General features: G+C 45.9%; 1 protein-coding gene across 1 annotated transcript in view; it reads right to left on the bottom strand.

The window, feature by feature from the left end:
- Positions 1-2983: 2983 nt before the first annotated feature.
- The window catches only part of LOC139055399 (uncharacterized), a 48053-nt gene continuing 25819 nt past the window's right edge, over positions 2984-25217 (bottom strand). Inside the window, exon 3 of the mRNA XM_070532856.1 lies at positions 2984-3413. Coding sequence (XP_070388957.1) covers positions 3111-3413 — 303 coding nt within the window. The 3' untranslated portion in view covers positions 2984-3110. The remainder of the gene's footprint in view (positions 3414-25217) is intronic.

Below are 25217 nucleotides of genomic sequence, written 5' to 3'. Positions count from 1 at the left end.
ATCAAGAAAAAGAAATCGGCATGGGCAGGACATGTAATGAGGAGGGAAGATAACCGATGGTCATTACGGGTTACGGACTGGATTCCAAGGGAAGGGAAGCGTAGCAGGGGCGGCATCAAGTTAGGTGGGCGGATGACATTAGGAAGTTTGCAGGGACAACATGGCCACAATTAGTACATGACCGGGGTAAGTTGGAGAAGTATGGGAGAGGCCTTTGCCCTGCAGTGGGCGTAACCAGGCTGATGATGATGATGTTAAAAAACTACAATTTTTTCGCAGTAACGAAAGAGTTAAGAGCTTAAATTGCCACAGGCAAGTCCAAAAAGCTCTTAAGGTCTGCCAGTACACTTATTAGGCATATCGGTGCTCTTACTGTACTCGTGTATAATTAAGGAATACACACTGGGTCCCGTGACAATTTAACCTTGCCAAGCTTGTTATGCTTCGCCACGTAACAACTCTATATTGAGGCGAAGCTAACTTTCAAAGTGGCATTACGCAAAGCATTGTACTTTGCGAGCTTCGATGCCAATCGCCAAGATTACAAAGGCGCAATCGGTGCCATTGCTGACAGCGGTGAATTCTTTGGATGAAAAACACGGCACCGCATGGGAAGAAGCTGGCGAACGTAGAAGCAGCTAGGATGAACGTTGCGCGGTAATCGCTACGGCTGCCAGTGGACCTGCATGCGACAGCACCGGTTCGAGGCGGCGAGAGAATCGAAATGGCGGCGGTGGTGGCTTATTAATGCCATTTCAGAACTTCAGTCAGGAAAACATACATTGAGTCTATGGAGTACGTGCTGGTGCTGCGAAGCCGTGCGACTTATTGGGCATGTCCGAAAAATCAGGCGTCTGGAAAATTGGTTGTTAACTACCCTGGCAACACCTCGTGCCGACGACACGGCGTCAATGACGATTCGTTGCGATTGCTCTGTTACTGGAGCCAGCAGTAACACGACTTTCGTTCCCTTTCAATAAAATTCCACCTAACTTTCCGTGGTAGAAGCACTAATTCCCTGATTTCTCCCTGAGTATTTCCAGACTATTCAAGTTCGCTGAGAATTCCCGGTTGGTAGACACCCTGGGAAGGTTAAGACTGCCGCTAAAACGAATCCTTGGCAACTTCAGCAGAGCGACGTCGTAAAGATGTTGAAAGTGATCGAAAACGTTACACGACCACGCAAGAAGTTTTCTCACACGGAAATAAACCCATGCGTCCGGCAGGGGCGAGCAGTGAGTGCATGAGCAATCGGCGGCAGCCATCTTTTATTCCTTTCGAACTGGGGAACCCTGCGGCTATTTAGAAAAAAATACAATTTTTTCGAAATTTTATTGCATTTTTAGCGCGTACACATCACTTGACGCGGTGAGTTTTACTGCTTTTGTGAAGTTGCGTGAAAGGGAAGTGAAGTTGGTGCAGCCCGAAAGCTTTTTACCAATAGCAGATGGTTATTGGCAAAAAAGCGTCGACTCAGAAATAACTATTTTTCTTTTTTTCGGTCTGATAATGCATAATCAGTGTGTACACGACATATCAGATGTCGAGCAATTGCGGTTTTCGTGACGTCTTTTGACGAGCAGGCCATGTGGAGGTGGCCCGAAAATGTTCCGACCAATTCTGGAGAGCTGATTGCCGGATTGGAGGAGAAAAGTTTGGAATAGCTTTATGTAATAGCGCCCCTTGACAACGAATGTAAATATTCATGTTTCACCTAAAGTGCTTCCGTTTTTTCTGAGTGCAGCCAAATACAGGAATGGAATTTACTGCAACATGGCTCCTGTCACGTGACCTTCGCCCTTTTACAGGAAATGTAAATATTTATCCTTTACTTTAACTGCTTCCATTTTCTAAGAGCAGCCAAATAGTAGAACGGACTTTGCCGTAACATCGTGCTTGTCACCTTACCTTCGACCTTTACAACAAATTGAAATATTCATGTTTTACTTTAAAGCCCGTTGATGACTTTTTAAAACATATTTTATGCATTCCACCCCTTGTGTAATGCCACCCCACGATGCCTTTAAGGAAATAGCACGATATGAAATGAAATGCGGTGCTCGAGAGATGCGTCACCGCCTTACCGCGAAGGGATGGTAATGTGGACGCTATTCTAAACGGCCTGGAATATCGTCTCCATGAGATAATGCAGGAAACGTGGGATCTGCTGGCAGATCCCATGCCGTGTGGTAATCGATGTTATGCGAAGCAGTGCGCGGGAAGCCTACCAAGTTAACGAAACGACTATGAGAGCACCAAGACGTAGGCGGCTCTTTCATGACGTAGATGGCACATATGTCATGATATTCATGCCATGAACAATTATTTATGTTGGCCATACACCCTTGTCGTGCGATGCCAATTTTCGTGCATACCAAGTTAGTCAAACGACCACGCAAGCCCCAAGACGTTGGCGTCCAGATAGATAGATAGATAGATAGATAGATAGATAGATAGATAGATAGATAGATAGATAGATAGATAGATAGATAGATAGATAGATAGATAGATAGATAGATAGATAGATAGATAGATAGATAGATAGATAGATAGATAGATAGATACTGTAAAAGTGTCAAATGTTCGCCAAGAAATACTTCCCATTTAAAAACTGAGCCCTGTGATTGCGCGTAATACTCCAAGTAAGGTTGTCACTGTACAGAATTTCGGCCTTACTTTGCTGTAATGTTTTTTTTTTCTGCGAGAAAAATATAAGGTCTTTACAAGCACATACTTTTCACGCTAGCAGAGAATAGGTAGCTTTCTCGGGTATTGAACTACTGCTTTAAGGACAGGTGGATATAGTGGTATTGTCGGCAGCTTCCCGCTGTTCCGTTTACCCATAAAGTGGTGGTATCTATTATATCATTTATTATGTAGATGCAAAGTTTAGAGTTTCGTAATAGTGAGGTATAATACTTCAGCAAAGAACCAATGTGCGAAACAGGCAGGCAACTTTCATTTCGTAAGAAATATCCCCGTAGTAAATGTGCTAGTTTATTTCTTTCGTGTTCAGCAGCGCGACGAAATATCAAAGTACCATATTCGAAGAGAGAACAAACGGTTCTTTACTGCGTGTTCTGCCCTTCTGATGGGAGCACACCCGATGCTCAGCGGAGGGCTGGCGCGTATAAGGCCACATAGCTTGTGTTCAGGACGTCTCTGTTGTCCCTGTCAGATATTGCCTCTCGGTCAGTAGTCGGCGGGACTGGAGACGCAGGTGGTTCGGAGGGCGGGATCTTGGCCTTGTAAGCCGCGGGATTCAGAAAGTCGTAGTGCTTCAGGGTACGAACAGCCAGAGTACTGGCAAACAAGATGGCCAACAGAAAGGCCACCATGGCGCAAAGGCCAATGCAGAGCTGCGGCAGAGACCAGCTGGCATCGGGCCGGATGTCGCCGGGACCGGCGTGCACCTGGATAAAGACGCGGACGAATGAACCGTTAGTTTCTCTAAGTTTGCAGGTTGAGTGACAGACTGAGCACCATGGTTTAAGCTATCAGTACAACGCGTGTACCAGGAAAAACACCGTGGTGAAGGCCTAAGCATTAAGTTCAAGTACCTTGAGGTTGTTTGACCCAGGGCTCGGTACTCGAGCATATTGTCAATGCAACCACAACACAATTGCGTGCACCCCAGTCTGAAAGCACATTTGGTACTTTGTACTCACCACTGGAACAAAACAACCACTCAGCCAATAAGATCTTTTGAAGTTTGATGGAGTTAGCGAATATTCAAAGCGCATAGCAACGCTTTATAGATGCGGTGAATAAACCACATGCTAGAGCATGGGGAAACCTGTGCCGCAAAGTTAGCCTGACATAACTGGGCATTCATTCTCACAGGTTTCATGCATCCGCTGAAGATATATAGTGAAGTTGCGCGAAATTCTCATGTTTCCAGCCGTGCTTTAAACCAAAATTGAAGCAAAAAGTTAAAACAGATAAAAAACGATTATTTTTTGCTCGAATTTGTATTCCACCACAGCGTTACGAATTTTTTCACTCTGGAGCGATTCTGATTGGAACAAATGGTGGTCTTACACTCAGGTTACGACCTCTTGAAATCATTTTCGACCATACAATGTCTGCATTTGTAGTTTCAACTACGCTACCTCATTTGTAGGTACACGTTCTGTTGTCGTGACTTTAAAAGTAGCACAATTGTGAGTACACTTATCACCGTACAGCGCCAGGGGACAGATTACGTGTTCGGTTAATGCGACATTTGCATCGCATCCAATGCACGGACTCGCTAAAGTACGTGCCACGTGCAGAACATAGAGGGTCTCCCACGTAATTTGAGCGAATACTTTAAAATTCAAAGGTGCGTAGGAAGCGAACTGAACCGAATGTATACTTGCTAAATGCTAAGCTATTGTCCAGACTCCTCTTTGCGTTGCCAGAAATTCTTATTTTGGCAAGAGGAAATCATTCATTGGCCAACACTGCTCTCATTTTTCGCATCTTAATTTTATGCATATATCTTCAGTGACCTTTAGTAGCACAGCATTACGGCTGCTCATAAATTGAAGAACATGGCTAGCACGCACCAATTTCCAGTTTACCCCTGCCCTCTTCAGCCTGTCTACGTTTGTGCAACAGTGTATCGCAAAGAATTAGGAAGCAACATTGCGGGAAAGAAACATGCCAAGTGCGTAGAATGGCCTATTGGTGTAGTTACATATATATTTAGGAATGTGGCAATGTATACATCAGGCAGGCTGGTCGCTGCATTAAGGAGCACTTGAAAGAGTGTGGTCGTGTTAGTTGACCGCAACCAGCTCGCATCTACCCCTCCACTGAGATAATTGAGCATGTCAAACTATGCGGAACGACAGCTTAATATTGAAAAGACCCACCGTGGTTGCTCAGTGGCTATGGTGTTGGGCTGCTGAGCACGAGATCGCGGGATGGAATCCCGGCCACGGCGGCCGCATTTCGATGGGGGCGAAATGCGAAAACGCCCGTGTACTTAGATTTAGACGCACGTTAAAGAACCCCAGGTGGTCAAAATTTCCGGAGTCCTCCACTACGGCGTGCCTCATAATCAGAAGGTGGTTTTGGCACGTAAAGCCCGATAATTTAATATTGAAAAGGAGCCCCGATTCTACTGCCCGGGAATTATCAGAACCTAATTGCTTAATGTAAAGTTTATCGGATTTTATAAGTTTTGGTTCCCTTGTCTGCACAACTCCGAACTACCTTTTCCAGAACTACTTCTTATCTTCCTTTCTTGAACATTCTAGTGCCATTCTATCTTTCTGTACACCGTCATATTCTATGCCTTCTTAAGCAAGGATATGATGCAGTAAATATGTTGATAATAGCGCCATGCTCTATCTGCTTCTTGTGTCGTCCTGCCGGCAGTGAAGTATAATATGTATGCTTTTATTAGGTATTATGTATTACCTGTTATGCGTTATATCAATACAAAGGGTTCTTTATTAATTAGGCTGGCTAAGTTGTGCCACTGCATTCAAATATTTTCTAGATTTAGGACATGAAAAGTGAACGCTGTGTTTGCATTCTTCCTGGTTAGTGAAAGCTCAGAAATGAGGTTCAAAGGAGCATTTTTGTTTTGTTGATAACATAGCGCAGCCCACGCAGTTGATGCATGTTGCCTTGTACTACTACAAATAATAATAAAATAAATCAATACCGTTTTAAAATTTAACCCTAGAAAGCCCAAAGTAGTGTTCTTGATATTGATACAATGATGTGAGGCTCCCGCACCGCGGGACAGCACGCACGATGGTCGGCGTCATGAAAGACGATAAAGCGCGTAAGCTACACGCTCTTATCCTGGCCCGCCATTAAAGAGAACCGCCTATTTTGCAAGACTCCGTCTTCAGTCTGTGTTACAATATGTTGGACTTTCATTTTATGCGGATGGAAAATAAAAAAAAAACTGTTTATACTATCATTTTTCATACCATTGGAGAAGTTTTCCAAATGCCGTAAGTTCAGCAAATTCAAAGGAAATTAATTGCAATAAGACAGGAAAATAAGACCCCCCAAGAAGGGCTGAATGTCGAAATGCTTTTCTTGCACCCTTACTATCTCTAATAATTTCCAAAATAGCGCTGAAATAGAATTCGTTAGCCGAACACCTTCAGCGCACACTCTCAAAACAGTTGCGCCCTTTCGGGTGTATATTTGCTGCACAACGATAATCGTCATCTGTATTGCTTGCATTTCCTATCTTGAAAACGCTGCGCTCGTAACTTTCCTGTCGAGAATGCTCTCTGATGCTGATAACGCGCATGCCGTTCGCGACTCAGAAGGGGGGGGGGGGGGCTCACAGCTTTAAGGACAATAATTGCGGAAAGACAGATGACGATTATTGTTGTGTGGCAAATAGGCATCCGAAACGTCGCAACTGTTTTTAGAGCGCACCCTTTCGATAATTTGAGGGTGCTGAGAGGGTATATTGTGCGAAACAGGTACCTTCGTGAGGTTGGGTGGTTTTGACATTTCAACATTGTAAGAAAGCAGGAAGCCATAACGTGCTTATTCGCCAGCGGTTTCAGCGATGTCATTTTTTGAGCTTTTCATATGATTACACTAGGCTATGGATGTCAACCTGTTGCTCCAAGTAGTTGACATTCCCAGCGGTGATGTGGAAAGGTGTAGTTTTTTTCCGTTTGATTCCCATATTGCCTTTTGCTTTTCACCATACACTGTAAGCAAAAGTTAGCCGAGATTGGGGTTTTTGCGGCTCATGAGCTTTGAAGACTACCTTGCACCAGAAAATTACTCTGGCATGAGGCAGTAAAATGCGTTACATTACATCGTTTTACTACCATCTCTGAGAAACGTAGTAAAAGGATGTCATGAGCCGGCTTTACGACGTACAGAGTTTTAGATCACGTGACCAAAAACCATCTATTGAGAGTTTAAAACCACGTGATCTGGAACCAACCTGAAGATCACGTGATTAAATACGACCACTTTACTCCCCAAGGTTGCAAGCTCCGCCCAATCCAGTTAAGCCTACGCTCGGCGACAGGCACGGCCGCGGAAGGAATGGCAAAGATCGATGCCGTGGCGGTGCATCCACCAGCGGAACGGCAGAACGTTGGAAACTTGGAACCTATGTACTACATACGTCGCGTAAGAGCTGTTTCAAGTGGACGCGGCTTCCTGCCGGCGCGCCGCCCGTTGCACGACCAACGAGCCAATTGACTGCATTGCGTCAGTGCGAACTCATCGAAAATAATGTTCCGATTCCGCTCTGCACGGAGAACCGGCGTGGCCATGCTCGCATTCAGCGACAAAAATCACCTCAAGAATCGTTCCTGGACCGATCCTCTCTACGGCAGGTAAATATCTTGCCGTTCGCGAGGGATACCGCCATCGGCCGGCAGCCTACAAACGGCGAGTTGTTGCGTCTGCTGCTCCGGCCGGAAGCAAGCGTGTCAGTGAAAGTTCATTGCCAAGCACAAGCCCACTTTTTCATGCTCCTACGAGCGAGAAAACGACTGTCTCTTGTCCACTTTGAAGCTGTGAACGGAATCGTCACGACCCACTGTAGCACAAAATAAACAAAACGTTGGTTAGTTGTAGTGAAAGTCAATGGAAAGTCTCACGCACTAGAAATAGATGCGATCATGTCGAGCGTTCTCACCATTTCAAGGTGACGGCACATAATCTCGTAAACACGACAGCTAGCGCTATAGGAAGCGTGTATACGAGCGGTGATCATGAATTTGTGCTCAGTAGGCGTCAAAGAAGCCCGTAGGCCATCCACCATTGCAAGCAGACGGAGCTGTGCGGACGGCGCGCTGATGGGCTCGTGTTCGCCAACTAAAGCGGGAGACACACGGTCCGATTCGGTGTCCGATCCGGCGTCCGACGCGCCTGAACGGCAGCCGGAATCGAGGTGCTTTGCCGTGCCGAAGCGCCGGATCGGACGTCCGGCGTGCGACAAACCAGGCAAATTTTCATCGTCCGATGTGTCAGACAACCGCACTCTCCGCACCGTCGTTTGGCCGCAGCTAATGTGACGTTCTCTGACGTTCCCTCCACGGAGGCGGCGCTGGCAGGCCGGTTTGTCGCCGTCTTTTTTTTTCCCCCTTGCCTGCTGCAGTTTGTTGCCGACACGACATAGTTGCCAGTTCAATAAAGTTATCTCGAACATGTGCTTATTATGCAAAACAGCGCCTAGTACACTAGCACTAAGCTACCGTGGAAATCGGGAGCCGCGACGCGAGGGCCTTTCCGCGGACAAACAGCACACACCGATCTCTATGCACCGACCGTCCGAGCGAGGCTGCTCGCTTCGTTTGCACGTTTGCCCTTCGCAACGACTGCGTCGAGTAAACCAATAGTATTTGATAACGGGCTACCTAAGTGCACAGCGTCAATTGTTTTGGCAAAAATAAGCCCTCTTCATCGAGATCGGGCTGAATCAAGGGCCATCGGCCGCAGCGTCCGCCTAGCTATGCCTGCCGGCCGTATCGCTGGCTGTTACCGGAGCCGTCAGTGGACAACGCGCCGTCGTGAAGTGTTCTGTCACTTGCAGGGGCATAATTTTATTGACAGTGTTCACGTAAAGCGGAGCAGTGTTGTCGAGAGTTTTTATATTGCGTTTCTCGACGTGAATCTGAACTCAAGCTGGAGGGGGGGCTGGATCTGGGCGGGGCTTACGCGCCGCTCGACCGTTCGGATACACGCACGTTGGATCGTACGCCGAATCGTACCGTGTGTCCACTGCTTAAAGCTCGCTCATGGTTCGGCGTTAGTCCCTGTATATTCTTTATAAATAAGGAAGCCTACCTAGGCGCTGTAATCCCAACAATTGGGGCCTAAATGCCTGCCCTCCAAACAGTTTCGTTTGAGCGACAAAGTCTGATTTCGAAGGCCGTGCTTTTGCAAACTGCATGCGACTGAAGCGGTTGCGAATCTTGAAGGCGACATCCGCTTCGTTTTTTTTTTTGAAATATACAGTACATTTTCTTAAACTTCGTATAAAAAAGTGCATATTTATACAAAGTTAACACTTTTGGACCCAAGAAATTTGTTAAAGTGTCCCTACCGATTGTTGTTAGGAAAAAACACGTAATTTTCTCATTTACGACACATTTTTCTAAAAACCGCAGAGTGGCGCCACTGCAGTATTTGTTTGGTCGACATACCACGTTGGTTGTAGTGAATGCACATTGCAGTAAGGCGGTATTTGAGTTATATTTTAAAAGTGCCTAGACAAAATGGGCTCCTTGTCGTGTGCAGTAACCATCGCAAACCGCCCGGACTCGTGTAACGCCGTTAGTTCGCACTGTGTTTCGTGCGATCTACAAGTGTCGACAGTGAGTGTCTTACTACAGCGCCCGTCCGAGCTGCCTTTGTTCTGCCGAGCTGCCTGCCCGCGCTCCCGTGAAAAGTCTGGTACTGGAACTTCGAATTGCAGTGTATGGAAGGCTGTTGAAGGTTGTGCTTTTGTGGAGCTGGAGTTCATCGGAAGTTCTACAGTGCTTGCGCCAGAAAAACGTCGGTGCCTCGGGCTGATCACGAATTTTATGTTTTGGTGGAGTGCCCTCAGTTTAATTAATTTACCTAAAGTAGCCTCCTCTGAGTTAAATATAATTGGGCGCTTGAGTAATTATGCCTTATATACTCCATATAGGCTATATTAATCTAGCCAAAATGCCTTTTTAAGAACACTGAATTCAGGTTTCGTGCCTTGAATAATGTTCTCTAGAGTGTCTAGAAAAATACGTTGTACTACCTAAAGACATGGTTTACGCATAAGTGCCTTAAGCAATGCTTTCGCACAAAAGTTGTATCATCGAGTTTCAGAGAAGCCTGTGTGGTCGGTATGAAACATGACAAAGAAAGACATAGACCAACCAAATACAACACTAAAAGCAATACATTTTGGCTTCCATATGGAAGCCTTGTTCACAATAAGGCTAAAAAAGTGGAAGTGCATATTTAATTAAGTAAGTTTTAGCAGAAGATGGGCGTGGGCTCCTTGGTTTCAGATAAACGCGTGTCCTGTTGATTGCATCTCCAGGGAATCCAGGTACAGGCATGGCTTCCAATTTCTTTCCTGGCCGATTATGCTAGCCACTGTCCAGTCACTATTGTGTTTAGTCATTGCTGCATGCTCTGCCAAAGCATTTGATGCCACTCTTTTCTCATCCACATCGTTCTGATGTTGGCGTAGCCATTGCTTAAAGTTTCCCATTGCTCTAATGTAGATAGTATTCATATACACATGTTATGTTTCAAAGGTCAGAATTCATGTCAGTAAAATTTTTGATACGGTTTGTTACTGGGATGGCTACCTCGTTGGTTTAACATGGCTTGTCACTGGGAGTGCTGTCTTGTTTGTTTAGCTTCTTGTCGGGTTCTTGTGGATTTGATTTTGTGCACAATGAGATGTTACACACACATCTTGCATATATATGAAAAAAAGGTTTACAACAGAGATAACATATATGCATGGGCATATATATGTGTCAATAAAATACTCGAGCCTCATTTCTGCCTACAGAAAAAGAAGTTATTTCTCCTCGAGGGCATGACTGCTTGCAATAATGAACCTCCAAGAAAAGGTTTTCTCTAATCCCTATTTTTGATATCTAAATGCTTATGTGGCATGTACAAAGTGCTTGCATCAATTTCTCATTGGGATGAGTGGTCTAAATTTTAAATTTGAGTAATAATTGCAATAAATAACTCATTTCACCTGTCTTCTAAGGACTCTAAAATTCTATGCTTCTACCTTGCCAAACCTTTTATGAAATTAGTTTGATGAGGCCCAATATACAGGGCTTTCTAAATTGAAGGTATCAGTGCCTATTAAAGACTCTGCTAACTAAGAAAATGCTGCTTGTGTATGTGCTTTATTCATTTCTCAGACAAAAGCTTTACACTCAAGTGCAGTCAGTAAATCGAAAACAATTGCGTCTTGTTCAATAGTTCTCGAGCACTTGTGCGTCACTATAGTCGGATACAAATTTAGAAAAAAGGGGAGGCCCCGCCCAGATGAATGAAGCGCGACGTCCGATTGCCTCCGCGACTAAAATCATCCCGCTCAAAAAATCGTGCTTAGGAAACGCGCAATTCTCAGTACAAATAAAGATTTTGATGACTGGTTTAGTAGAGCTCTCATGTGCTACAGCACATGCCAGATCGCGACAGAAAAATAACCCCGTGCCTTCCACAACGCTGCCCGTCGTCTGCTCTTTAGCTTCATTGCAAGTGGCAAAAGTAGAAAGACCAACTCTGCATGGCATTTGTGCTTGTTTACATGTACACGGCACATTTACTACTCCTGTTCCGAGCTTCAAATGAATCAGTTGCCACTGAACAAGTACTTATCTAAAACAATGCATTTATCGCAATCATTACAAACCCAAGATGCTCAGTGTCAGCGAAAGCACCGTGTTAAAGGTGAGGAGGGAGGTCAAAGCTTCGCATATTTCGGGTGACAAACTATCGACGCCCTCGCGAAAACGCCCACAAAATGTGGAGAAAAGAAGCAGCAGCACGAAGTAAGACACGTGTGCGCTGAGGTCATGCGCACGATTTCTTTCACCACAACGAGATACCGACGACCGAGAAGATCACTAACGAGTTCTCGAAGCGCATATTGTGTTATGTTTGTGCCCTGGGATTTGCCTGACGGAATGCCAGTGCTATGGTTTGTCGACCGTGGAGGCAGCATTGATTCCCGCATGGTGCCTGCCTGCTTCGGACACGACTACGTGCACGGCTCGAGTTTCCTCGCGGCTGCACGGCGTCCACGACGGAAGCAGCCACTGGATCACGGACTGCTATTCGGCCCCTCCCCGTCCCGGCAGCAATGCAAACACCCCCCCCCCCCCTCGTTTGTCCGGCGGCGCCCGCACCACAAACGACTCCCGCTGTGTTTGGGACAGTTTCCAAAGGAGGGCTGTGTTTCGACCCGGTGCCTTGCAATTGGTTCCCTTTGTCCTATGCGGGCCATAAAACTTGCCCGGCGCAGCATTTTGACCGACCGCCAAATCGTCCTGACGCCGCAGCGCGTTTCAAGGAAGCGCCGGCCACCGAGAGCGGCGTTAGGACCCCGGAGGCTGCCCGGACCCTCTCTCTCACGACCTTGTTTCGTCCTTGGGGACTGTCTGGGGGATCTTTGGACTCAGGGGTGTTATTTAAGCAGCTTGCAGCTACTCTGTTGGTCTCTGTCCTGATAACGACGACAACATGTAAACATTGTATAAAGAATTATTCGCAGAGAAAACTCTCCTCGTCTCTGACTCTGCGTGAAGCGAGGTCCAGACCTCCTGCAGCCACACATACCTCGGCAAACGCAACAATGGATCTCCCAACACGGAAGCGGTGTACTGTGTGTCAAGCACAGCAGCCAAGCATTCTCCCGTGACCTCTCAAATAAATAAGCGGTTCATTTGATGACATATTCCTTCTAATGGAAGCCCAATTCTGAAAAAGCAACGTCCTGCACAGATCATGCTCAATATAAGCGTTGGCATGGAAACGTGCTGAAATGATGGGAAATCTGAATGCAAATGCAGTTATTAACTCTGAATAACTATGTGGGGCCCGAAATGCTAATTCGGGCAGCCACTGTCCAGCTTCACACGAAAAAGCAGTAGTCAACGTGAATGAAATTGACAGCCACTCTTAGCAGCCTGCACGCCAAAGCACATTGTACTTTGCGTGCAGTTGCGCTGCCCCTACTGTTTTTCCAGCCCGTTGAGATGAAAAATGCCAATGTTGGAAGGCCCGAAATACTCTATTGGGCAGCCACCTATGAGCATGACGGGCCCTGTGATGAAATAACAGTCATCAGGGCACACTTCAAAGGCACCTTTAGCAGTCTGCACGTCAAAGCCCAGTCAAGCCGTCACCACTGTTGGTGAAACGGCAGCAATCAATGCGAGAATGACAGCCACTGTTGGCAGCTTGCATGCAAACACATTCATGTGGTGGCATTGTTTATTTTGGTTACCTGGCCCAGGCAAGTAATGCGAATAAGCGAACAATTATCAAACATCATTAGCTTAGTTAGGCCCAATATACCCAGGCGGGTAGCTATTAATAGCAGTAGTCAAGGGCACGCTTGAAAGGCACCATTAGCAGTCTGCACGTCAAATCACAGTCATACCGCAGCCATTGTTGTATTTGTTTATCTGACCGGGCAAGTAACACCAATGCAAGCACACGTATTCACCCTGAATAGCTCTGCTAGCATTGTGCTAAAAAATGCTGAGTGAAGTTGAACGCGTCTTATTCAGGCAATTATTTAATTTACGAGCCATCGGCATGTCGATCAACGGCCAGGTTCAGACAATGTCATTTGTGAAGTAATAAATGGTGAAAGTTGCAAAAGCTCTCAGTGCACTGCTTTGCTGGCCTCCATTCACTGAAGAATGTCTTTGCAACGGCGAAAGCGTCAGACAGAAATCACACCCCACTGCACATTGTTATTCGTGCTGAAAATTTTCGCCATCATATGTGATAGGCAGCGAAACCGTTTGTTTTCTAAGACTGAATGCATGAAAAATGCAACAGCATAGCAAGGTGTTTCACAATGTGCAGCCTTTCATGTGCACTTCTGGCTAGCTGCCACATGCACTGACGCATAAACATCAACAGAGGTAAGAGGCAAAGTTACTGTGCAACCCACGTGACGCTTTTAAGAAAATGTATATCTAAACCTTTCTGTTTTGATAGGCGATCAAAATTTGTTTCTAGCAAGTTGGTTAATCACATTGCAGCAACAACACAAGAAAAAAGGACAGAAAACGCAGCGAGTAGGCAGATTGAGAAGACGAGGTAGACCAGTGAGAAAGGTTTTAATGAGATGGAAGAGGCCAGTCCTGCAGTGTGCAGGAGTTAGTGCTTTGAATGAGATTGGCTAATGAAAATGTGTAAGGACTTTGCTGAAAGAAAACTATCAAAAAGAAATGCTAATATAAAATAAAAGGACAAATATGAGTAAGTGCAAACGCGCATGGAAGCAGGAACGCTGGCAACACAACTTATGCGTGACTGTGCCACAACACGCATTCTACAGCTTGCGTGCGCGATGAGCACTGGTGGAAAGAAATCAATCGACGGTGCTATACACAACGCTCGAACACCGCCGTTAGACGCTCGGCTATCTCACTGTTGACAACGATCACTCACGCTAAGTTGACGGTGACAAATCTTTGCATTGGAGGCTTCTTTGTCAAATATTTTCTGTTGAGGCCCTCGTAGGTTTGTTTCACGCGCGCACGCTTTTATAATTTCTCCTGAGAATGGTTTTGCTCCATCACTTTACCCCGTCCGACGAAAAATGCAGCGACACGGTACACGAACTCACCCGCCGCTGACAGCAGGCACCAGACTTTGTCAAACTTTTCTTGTCCTAACTTCACTGTCCTAACTTCACTCGGGAGCGAAATAAAAAAGACATGAAACAAACAGGCAGGATGTGTGTTTGCAGCAGTCATCGAGGCATCCTGTTTTCAGGCAAAGCGTAGCGCAGCATTAGCGATGCTCGCTGCAATGTTTCTTCGCCGGATCACGGCTTAGAATAAACGCACGCAGCACAGATGCCGCATTGTAAGCTCGCAGTAATATTTCCGGCATGATAGACAATGACAAACAGTTTGGGAATTCCCTATGACGAGGCATTGACACGCACAGCTGACGCGACTTGGCCCAGTTCGAAGCCCGGGCGGCCATCTTCTCCGACGGCGGGCCACTGGCCGTCCGGCGCATGACGTCAGTCCAGAGTGCGCACCCATTAGTGGATGCTCGTGTGCATCCGCCTCAGAGGAGTAAACGCCCCTGTTTTTCTAAAGTTGTATCCGACTATAATCGAGCACAGCTTGACCCTTGGCCTAACTAAATCAGGCTTGTAGCTTTCAATGTGTGCTAATCGCTAGAACAGCACCAGATCTCATTCTGTGCCAAGGGGTGGAACGCATTTGCATAGAGCTAGGCAGATGAATGTCTTTCTTTCGCATTGAAGTTCCCAATACTTTCTAGTCTTAGGTGAAAGTACACAGCTCAGCACAACGCATGTATGGTATACGTAAGGGTACTTTGTTCTTTAAACCGTATCAACAAGAAGCAGCTTCTTCCGTTTTTGCAAACCTTACCTTATTTCGTAACCTTTTTTTGATCAAAAGTGTAGAAAATTAATCTGTGCTTGTTCTGTTGTTTCACAGGTAGACATCGGCGGCGGTGTATATGTTGAAAAGGGCCTGCTGAAGAGGCTGCGCCTGGATGCTAACAACTCAGGCTTTCAGTTCGCGGGGACCTCCTTAAGGCTCCTTTTACAAAAAGAAGAGGTTGAAGGGAGGCGCTACACATGGATGCGCAGCGATTGTTTGTGACATCGTCAATGCTGGCAGGCCTGGCCTGCCTTTTCGCTTCGTTCTGGGTCTTCCACGTTATCTACTCGAAAAAGACCCACAGGATTTTGACATTTATTGAGCAATGCTTTCTGGATTTGTGCTACACAAAGCCGCAGATGAAAGCATTGGATTTAGTCAATTTATGCAAGAACTATTGCTGGGCAAAAAAAAAAATTTCAGATGCATATCCTCAAGGAAGTTTCTGTAAAAATTATTTTGCCTAACAAAAGTACTCGTGGGTTCTGTGGCTGGCAGGTTGCCCAAGCCATGTAGCACAGTGCTTGCTTTAAAGGGACACGAAAGAGAAAATTTATTTGAGCTTTATTAAATCATTCTTCTACAACACCGAAAAAACAACTCCCACCATGAGGATTGGCTTGATAAGGCAGATAACTCGCAAAAACGAAAACTGGTGTCGCCACCACCACCTTATAGTTCCTGCACCAGCTCGCTGTGATACGGAATTTGACGGTGTCTGTTCGGGTCTAGCTAATGTCCTACTGGCCAATATTGATGAATTCTTTTGTAAAGGTGTCAAAGAATATACTTGGTTGGAGTATGACTCCACACTGATGTGCGGGCACTGCATAAAACTTGAAAAATGAAATTTAAATCTTCATTTTCTCATCTAATAATCCGCTCATTGCCACAATATTCATGAATACAGTTCTGAAAGATTGTTTTATCAGTCTAAAATGATTTACTGTTTCTCTTTAGTATCTCTGTAATGGACCTTCAGCAGCAAAATGTGTGTTAGTATGCCACAGGTATTCTCAGCGGGAGCCAAAGCACCAGCAGCATGCTCAATGACTCTGTACCAACTGATAATTTGAAGGATGTCCTGTGCCAGTAGGGTTAGGCCAACGTGGCTCTGTGTTAATCACCACAAGTGTATTATGCAAAACCTAATGGCCCAGAAATTGGTAATTCAGGGGGGAGTTGAATTAGCTATTTTTATTTCTTTTTTTTTCTTTATCATGGACTTCTCACATTACACTTTGTCACAACGCATTCACTTTAAAGTAACTGGAGAATAAGGTGGTTTGGTATTCAGAAATGCCTTCTGTGTGTAAACAGTGTTAGATGAGCAATACAAATATACACCATAGTTGCTGACTGGCAACATGAAGAGGTTTGAGGGCAGCTATAAATATACATGCTTGTAGTCGTACCTATAACACTATGTTCAATTTGTCACGCGAAGCATATGGCATCCATCACAACTGCATGCCTAGAAACAGATAAGGGCAACACACTCAATTCCCTTTTAGTCTATCTAAGAAGCACTACAATTTTTAGGCAACGAAATTGAAATCTGGCTTGTACCCATAAGTACTGCAATACAGTTGTGCAACATGTTCCTCTTGTGTGGAAAAAGGGCTGCATATGTTATCTTCGAGCACAAAGGGGAGTGGTATCAGTTAGAGACCCTCCATCCACGCGCCACTGCCGCTTTCTTAAGAAGCGACAACCTTTGTTGTGCGCCGCCTTTTCCCCTCACACCAAATCCTGTTCCAGCATTTCCGGTTTAAAAAATTTCCGGTTCCGGCGTTACCGCTTCCTGGAGTTGTGCTGCGGGAATTTCCACTTTGACTGCCGATGGTGAGACGCCCACGCGTGCTTAGCAGAGCTGTGGGAGTCACCGTGAGAAGAATGCAAAGGCGACAAGCTGTTATATTCCGCTGAAGTAGTAATTCGCGGTCGCTGTTTTCTAAATGCACGAAAAACGGCAGTGGTCTCCAAGCGCCCAGGTGCTACATTCCACTGTACGTTGTCTCTCGTGGCACAACCCGTCGCAGGTTGACGTGAAACAGCGAACACGATCAGATCGCTGATTACAATAGACGGTGGTACTTGGATGGAATCGCATTCCCAGTTTAAACCGCAGCTGGTGCAATTAAAGCCTCTCCATCGACGCGAAAGTAAACAACGTTAAGAAAAAGATAGCGTTACTTCCACTCGGAACAGGAAGCTGCAGCTACGGAAGTTCCGCTTGACACCGGAAGCTAAGGGGGTGAGTGGCAGAGGAGCGTGTAGGAAGAGGGTAGGTTGGCGGTACTTAACCTGGTCGGCGGAAACGTGTATGGAGGGGTTTTAGTATCAGTTAACGGCTGTTTTCACATATAAGTTTTGTCGTGTGTATTAGCAATCACCACTTTCCTTATCTGAGTGAGGTCATTTTTTAGAAAGTTTGAAAGTTTATAGAACATGTTGCTCATGGTTGTTGCAGTTTTCTTCCTAACTATCCATTCATTGTACTGTGCACCCATGTCTTGGGCAACTAGCTGTTTGAAGGTCAGTATGCTATCGAAGGGTCTAATGATAATCTCTAGTGTCCTCGCATTTGCTTGTTGCAATACTGAAGAGTTAGATTTTGTATATTGTGTCACTTGTTTATTTTCACTGCACGTTAGTTTCACTACATCTTGAATGTGTTGTGATAGTTTTTCTTTTGCAATGAAAGATATGGTGGACAGTTGCCGACACTAATGTGATAGTATGAATGCTTGCTGTACTTATCACGATTGTTTCATTTCGCTGGAGCACTAATGCTCATTAGCAGCAGATGCTAGCTGCCCTTAAGTGCAATGTTTTTATGTTGCATAGTATTGTTCATGATCCATTGAATGCACCACACGCGCATGTTGTGGACAACTGCCTGTTTGAAGAAATTGTCTGCATATTCAGTGGGTCTAATGTGAACATCTCTACTACTGACTTAGCTTCACTACATCTTCAATGTGTTGTGATAGTATTTATTTTGCCGTGACAGATGTGGTGGGCAGTTGCCGGCACTAATGTGATAGTACGAATGCTTGCTGTATTTACCACGTGGTTGTTTCATTTCGTCTGAGGCACTAGTGGCCGTTAGCAGCAGATGTCATTTGGCCTTATGTGCAATATTTTTATGTCGCATAGTTTTGTCCATAATCATCCATTGAATGCACTGCAGACCCATGTTCTGGACAACTGCCTGTTTGAAGGAATGATCTGCATATTCAGTGTGTCTAATGTGAACATCTCTAGTACTGCCTGTGTATTTGTGAGTAAGATTTTGTATTGTGTGTCATTTTGTTTTCACTGTGCTTTAGTTTCACTACATCGTGAATGCGTTGATAGTTTTCCTTTTGCAGTGAGAGATATGGTGGGCAGTGGCCGGCACTAATGTGATAGTACGAATGTTTGCTGTATTTACCACATGGTTGTTTCATTTTGTCTAGCACAGTAATGGCCATTAGCAGCAGATGCCATTTGGCCTTAAGTGCAATATTTTTGTGTTGCATAGTTATGTTCATACTAATCCATTGAATGCAATGCACACCCATGTTCTGGACAACTGCCTGTTTGAAGGAATGACCTGCACATTCAGTGGGTGTAATCTGAACGTCTCTAGTACTGACTGTATATTCATCAGTTAGATTTTATATTGTACGTTGCTTGTTTTCACTGTACTTTAGTGGGATTGCACATTGAATGTGTTGTGATGTATTTTATTTTGCTATGAGAGATCTAATGGGCAGTTACCAGCCCCCAGTCTGTGTGTTAGTACAAATATTTATTATGCTTATCACAGCATTTTATAAGGCTATAGTTTTGTTATGATTAACTCATGCCTGACTTTTTTATGAGAAACATGTCAGAACTAATAAGCAATCACTCACGCTTGGGATCCATGAAATCATCTTTGTAATCTTTCAATTGTCTTCAAAATATTTCCACATCAGGCCCAAGAAACTCCAGAACGGGCTTGAAAAATTACTCTCGGAAAGAACCGAGAAAACCTGATGAACGAGGTAAAAAAATACTCCGAGATCAGCTGCAACAAACCACAGAATGGGCTTGAAAAATTACTCTCAGGTAGAGCTACGAAACCTTGATAACGAGGTAAGAAAATACCCCGACATCAGTACCAACAAACTCGAGAATAGGCCTGAAAATAACTCCCAGGAATAGCCTAGAAAACTGGATGAATGATGTAAAAAAGTAATCCCACATCACCTCCAACAAACTCCAGAATGGGCTTGAAACATTACTATCAGATAAAGCTGAGAAAAGTTAATGAAAGAGGTAAAAAAAGTACTCCCACATCAGACCCAAGAAACTCATGAATGGGCTTGAAAAATAACTCTCAGGAATAGCCGCTAGAACTTCGTGATGGGAGTAAAAATATAGCCCCACTATCGTCCCTAAAAGCCTTCCCACAGATTAAAAAATTACTCTCGTTTCTACATACAAAAACCTTGGTCAGCATGGTAGTAAATTTTTACCTCGACTGGTACGTAGTAAAAAAAACCCAGAAACGGGAATGCGATACAGGACGAGCGGTTTACTCCCGTTTCGCGTTATTTTTGTTTAGTGTGTATGCTTCGTATAAGTTGTTTCAGCTCGGTGTTGTTTTATAGGTCAGCTACGAATCGTCAGTGAATCACAGCGCGTCCGTCAATCACAGTTTTTCAGCCTTCAGTTGAACGCTCTTTCTGGTGTAGCATCGTGGCGGGCGCAGTGTTATGCGCAGTACGTCTTGCATTGTTTCTTGCATTACAGGTCCGTGCACTGTGGAGACCCATTAGAGGATGCCTTAAAACAGGATCAAGCTATATCGCCGGAGGTCGCTCGTAGTCATCATGGCTTGAGTGTACTTGATGACTATGTCACCATCACGCCTCGGTCCAGCAGGATCGTTTTCGTCGGCACCGAAACAGCCGTAGATGCAGAAGGCGTCATCGCGGGCGACCATCGTGTACTGCTAGACCGTGAAATCTGCAGCGCAAGAAGGATCACTCGACTCCACGAAGGAAAACCGAAAGGGATTCTCGCAAACTTCTGCCAGCAGTTCAAGCACCTAAACAACGGCACGACAATCACATACATCGCGCAAATTGTTGAGGCCAGGAATGCGTTAGTCCTCTCGGATTCGGCCGCATCTACTTTCACAACCATATTACTGAATTCAGATTTCTACATAAATCCAAGTCTCTTCTTCAGTAAGCAGCACGAGGTCCGAAGGCTTCTCCGATGATATTAAGACTGCTTTTCGACGTCACGGAGGATTCGTAAAACACCAGTTGTAAAGCATCGCATAATAACCGAAGTGCGCACTCAATCACTCCGCCAGAGCCCTTACCGAGTTCCGACGCGAGGACGTGAAGCTACAAGGAAAAATGTCGACGAAATGCTGCGCGATGACATTAAGCTGTCGAAAACCTCGTAGGCATGCTGAAGAAAAATTACGGAGCCCTATGTTTCTGCGTCGATTATCCTCTACTGAACAACATGACAAGAAGTACTTACACGCACTCCCATGGATAGACGACACATTGGATGGGATCTGCAACGCTAAACACTTCTCATCAATGGATCTCACCGCTGGCTACTGGCAAATAGAAGTCGACGAGAGGGATCGCAAAGAAACCGCCTTCATCTTGCCACGCGGCCTCTACGAGTTCAAGGTCATGCCAGTCCGAGTGTGCTCGGCACCTGCAAAGTCCCAGCATGTCATAGATACGGTATTTACAGGATTGAAGTCTCAGACCTGTCTTGTTTACTTGGATGACGTCGTCGTCTTCGCGGGAAATTGCGGCGATCACCTTAGCCAGCTTGCGACAGTACAAGAAGCCATGAAGTCATCAGGGCTCACTCTGAAGCCGGAAAAGTGCCGTTTCGTGTAGGATGAGCTTGTGTTCCTGGGGCACGTCATCAGCAAATCGGGAGTCTGCCTCGACTCACAGAAGACAGCTGCCATCGCAAATTTCTAGCAGCTCACCGACAAGTATGCAATGCGTAGGTTCCTGGGCATGTGTGCCTACTAAATGCGCTTTGACAAGGACTATTCACGCATATCTGAGCCACTGGCAGATATAGCTAAATGTGATGTCAAATTCAACTGGGAAACGCCGCAGACCGACGCATTTCGCGAACTCAAACGACGCAAGCAGTTGCCACCGGCAATTGCGAACATCGAAGAGGACGCCGATACAGAAATCCACATTGACGCCAGTAGCCTAGGCGTCGGTTCCGTCCTATTCTAGAGGAAAGACGGACTTGAACGGGTGATAGCTTACGCTAGCCGGTCACTGTCAAAAGCAGAAGACAATTATTCTAGGACCGAAAAAGAATGCCACGCCACCATTTGGGCTGCAGCAAAATTCCACCCTTACCTATAGGCAGGCCGTTCAAGGTCATCAGCGACCATCACGCGTTATGTTGGCTAGCGAATTCAAAGGATCCTTCAGGACGGACGGTGCGATGGAACCTGAGACAGCAAGAATATAAGATTTCTGCTATCTACGAATCCGGACGAAAACACTCTGATTCCAATTTATGACGTGCCCCATTCACCCACCGCCGCAAGATGACGAGGATGACGACGCCTTCCTTGGAATAACAAGCACTCAAGCCTGCTGAATAGCATCGAGCCGACCCGGAGCTAAAATTCCCGGTCGATTATTTGCAAGGAAACACCGAATTTCTACCTAGGGCATTTAAGGGAGGATTGTATTTGTTCTCGCTTCGGAACAACCTACTCGTAAAGAACTTCTCACCAGTCCGCGCCAACTGCTTTCTGGTTGTTCTATCGGCGCTGGGTGCAGAAATACTGCTTGCCCTACGTGACGATCCAACCGCTGGCCACCTCAGGTTCTCCCGGATGCTATCGAAGATGCAGGAAAGGTATTACTGGCCACGCCTGACCACCAAGTTCGCTCGTTACGTCAAGACATGCCGAGACTGTCAGCGACGCTATACACCAGGAAGGCCAATGGGATTACTACAGCGGATCGAGCGTCCTCACCGAACATTTCAGCAGATCGGGGTGGATTTGTTTGGACCCTTCCGACGCAAACATCCGGAAATAAGAGGATCGCTGTGGCGACGGACTACTAACCTGCTTCGCTGAAACGAAAGCTATATTGAAAGGCAGCGCAGCTGTAGTGGCAAAATTCTTCGTCACGAACATCCTGCTGCGACCTGGCGCAAGAACAGTCATCACCGACAGAGGAACGGCCTTTACTGTAGAGCTCACCCAAGTCATTCTGCAATACAGCCAGACAAGCCACAAGAGAACAACTGCCTACCACTTACAGAGGGATTGTCCTACGGAGCGCCTGAATAACACCATCGCCGACATGCTAGCAATGTACGTCCACGTCGAACACAAGACGTGGGATGCTGTCCTGCCATACGTATCCTTCGCTTGCAACATGATGGTGCAAAAAACAAGAGACCACGCCGTTCAAGCTGGTTGACGACAGGAACCCGACGACGGCTCTCGACGCCATGCTGCCGCACGTCAACGACAAAGAGAATCTTGACGTCGCCCCCTATGAATCCCGACAGCTCGCCCGCCTGGGGATCAAGAACCAGCAGAGGACCAACAGCTGACAACACATCCTTCGATGACGCTACGTCGAGTACCAGCCCGCAACCGTGTTTGGGTTTGGACCCCAACATGTCAACGAATACTTAGCAAGAAGGTTTTACGGTGCAATTTTGGACCTTACAAAATCATCCGATGCATTAGCGCACTGGACATTAAGGTCGTGCCAGACGGCACTTCGCTATCACATTGGCGCCGCTCACGACCAGAAATAGTCCACGTTGTGCCACTTAAGCCGTTCTGCCAGCGCCATTGAACTTTGGGACTGTGCATATCAGAACTTTGGACATTCTTTTTTGGACTGTGTAACCTTGGACGTTGTTTCTTTGTTGTTTTGCTAGGTTTTTTTAATATGTGTGCTTTTTGTTTTGCGCTCTCCTGCTATGTTTGCAGCATCGGAGCGAAGCTTTTTCAGAAGGGGGCATATTCAAGTGTACTTCTTTCTTTCATTCGGGTGACCGCTTTTCCCCGCCGAGCAAATGTTATCGCCTAGCGCGGCACGCACCCGCATGTATCAGAAGTGTCTCGAATGATATCAACGGTTCTATCTGCTGTTTGTTGTTACTGAGCTTGTGTAACCTGATTCAATGTGAGACGCGAATTATTCAGAACTTTCTGGAATGCACGCGAGTACCAGCGAATACTGTGGACCCATCGATGACTCATGTATAAACGCCGACGCGCTTGACGCGCTGATCAGTTTTTTTTTCGTAGATCGGCTGACTGTGTTCGCCGCTATCGTTGTTCGTTCAGTGTAACTTGCTTTTGGGGGCACAGGTTCGCTCAACAAAGTGCTAATTTCGTCATTCACAGTTTTGCTGCCTTCTTCACTGTCCCTCCCACGTGACAATGTAGAGAACAGGTAAACCCCGCATGTATTACTATCGAATAATCTTAAATAGCGGTCTTCTTCCACGCACGTGAATGTCCGTGACAGGACATAACATTGAAAACTAACTACAAGTACTATATATTTTATACGCAAAGGTGTACCTGGCCCAGTGGTCAGTAAATATGACGTAATATTGTGAGCATTTGCGGCCATAACATACTACCGGACGACGACACATAGCACAATTCTTGTGCCATGCCTTTTGCCTCAAGGTATCCACATCCATGTTTGCAACTTAATACTTAAGCGCATTTGCAGTTGCTACGGTAGCCCATGAATGCGGATACCAAAGTCGCTAAGTAAATAATTGGGGCCACCTTAATGAAACCGATAGGTGAAAATCGAAAGCAGCCTATGATGGCGCCTCTCGTCAACGCTGTGCGATGTTTCGGCGCTAAGAATGTGTGCCAACTAAAGAAAAGTGGCAGCGGAGTGCTTCCGACGATTAACGTAGCACGTTTCCTCCGTATCATAAAAACTATAAAAAATAAACCGTGGCTGCCTTTCGGGTAGCGTCTGAAAAACGTATACTCAATCATAACTGGGTTTGCCTTGTCGAAGCCAAACGCTCTTAGGATGATTAGCCATTTCCAGCCGATCAGCGGCGACGCTTTATCAAGAAAACTGATAACGCTGGTGGGACAAGCTTTGTCCTGAAACTCAGTGTGCAGGGATAGCTTTTAATTCTCTTATTTCTATTTGTTGACGTCACCACAACATCACCGCGGATAATTTTTAAAATTTAAGATCAATACGCCGCGCGGTGGCACTCCCATGAACCAAACTCTCATGTCTAGAAAAGCTTGATACGTGGAGGGGAGCTTTCGAGGTAGCACACGCATGGGTGGTGGCAGCCGAAAGCCATCTAGTCATGTCTTCTAACGCTGAAGCCTTGCGGGCCATAGCACTATGCGCTGTCTCTAATGCATACACGGAAAGGACGGCAGTATGTGTGGAGTCATGAATGCCATATGTGACATACTGCTTGGCCATTGGGGAACCCCAGTTGAGGTTGCAGGTGCCAAGGAGCTGCAGCCTGTCACAGAAACATAAGGCTTTGTCTTCATCTGGAGCTTGTCAGCTTGACCGCATCTGCATAAAGCGAGCCTGATAGGCGCTTCACAGGTTTTCAAATGTAGAAAGCAGCGCCGCTCTCCCGCTGGACAAGGTTGGAGAGGCATGCCCTTCGAAAAAGTTCCGAGCCTGAACTGCACCTGGGAGACGCCCTTCTGCTATGGAGCTCTTCTCGGCCTCTGTCCACGCGTATCGAATAGTGACAGACTTGATAATATGTCCTCATGTTACGGGTTCCTCTTGAAAACCATCGAAATCAGGAAGAGTCGTCACCGCTTGCGGTGAAAGCGCGGTTCGTCCGACGACTGAAGCAAACACCTCAGTCATTCGGTGCAGCGCATCTGACTTCCCCTGGCTAACCCTGCACGTCGTAAATTCTGGTATGTCCAGCTTGTACACCTGCTCTCGTTAAGCATAATGGACCAAGAATCGGAGAACATCGAGTTCGAATATAGCGCCCGCTTGTAACTAATACTTTGCTGTCGAAGCAACTTGACGAAAGTCTGAGTAAAATACA

Source organism: Dermacentor albipictus, chromosome 2 (genome assembly GCF_038994185.2).
Source record: "Dermacentor albipictus isolate Rhodes 1998 colony chromosome 2, USDA_Dalb.pri_finalv2, whole genome shotgun sequence".
In the NCBI taxonomy this organism is placed as follows: domain Eukaryota; kingdom Metazoa; phylum Arthropoda; class Arachnida; order Ixodida; family Ixodidae; genus Dermacentor; species Dermacentor albipictus.
This window is presented reverse-complemented; position numbering and strand designations above follow the sequence as displayed.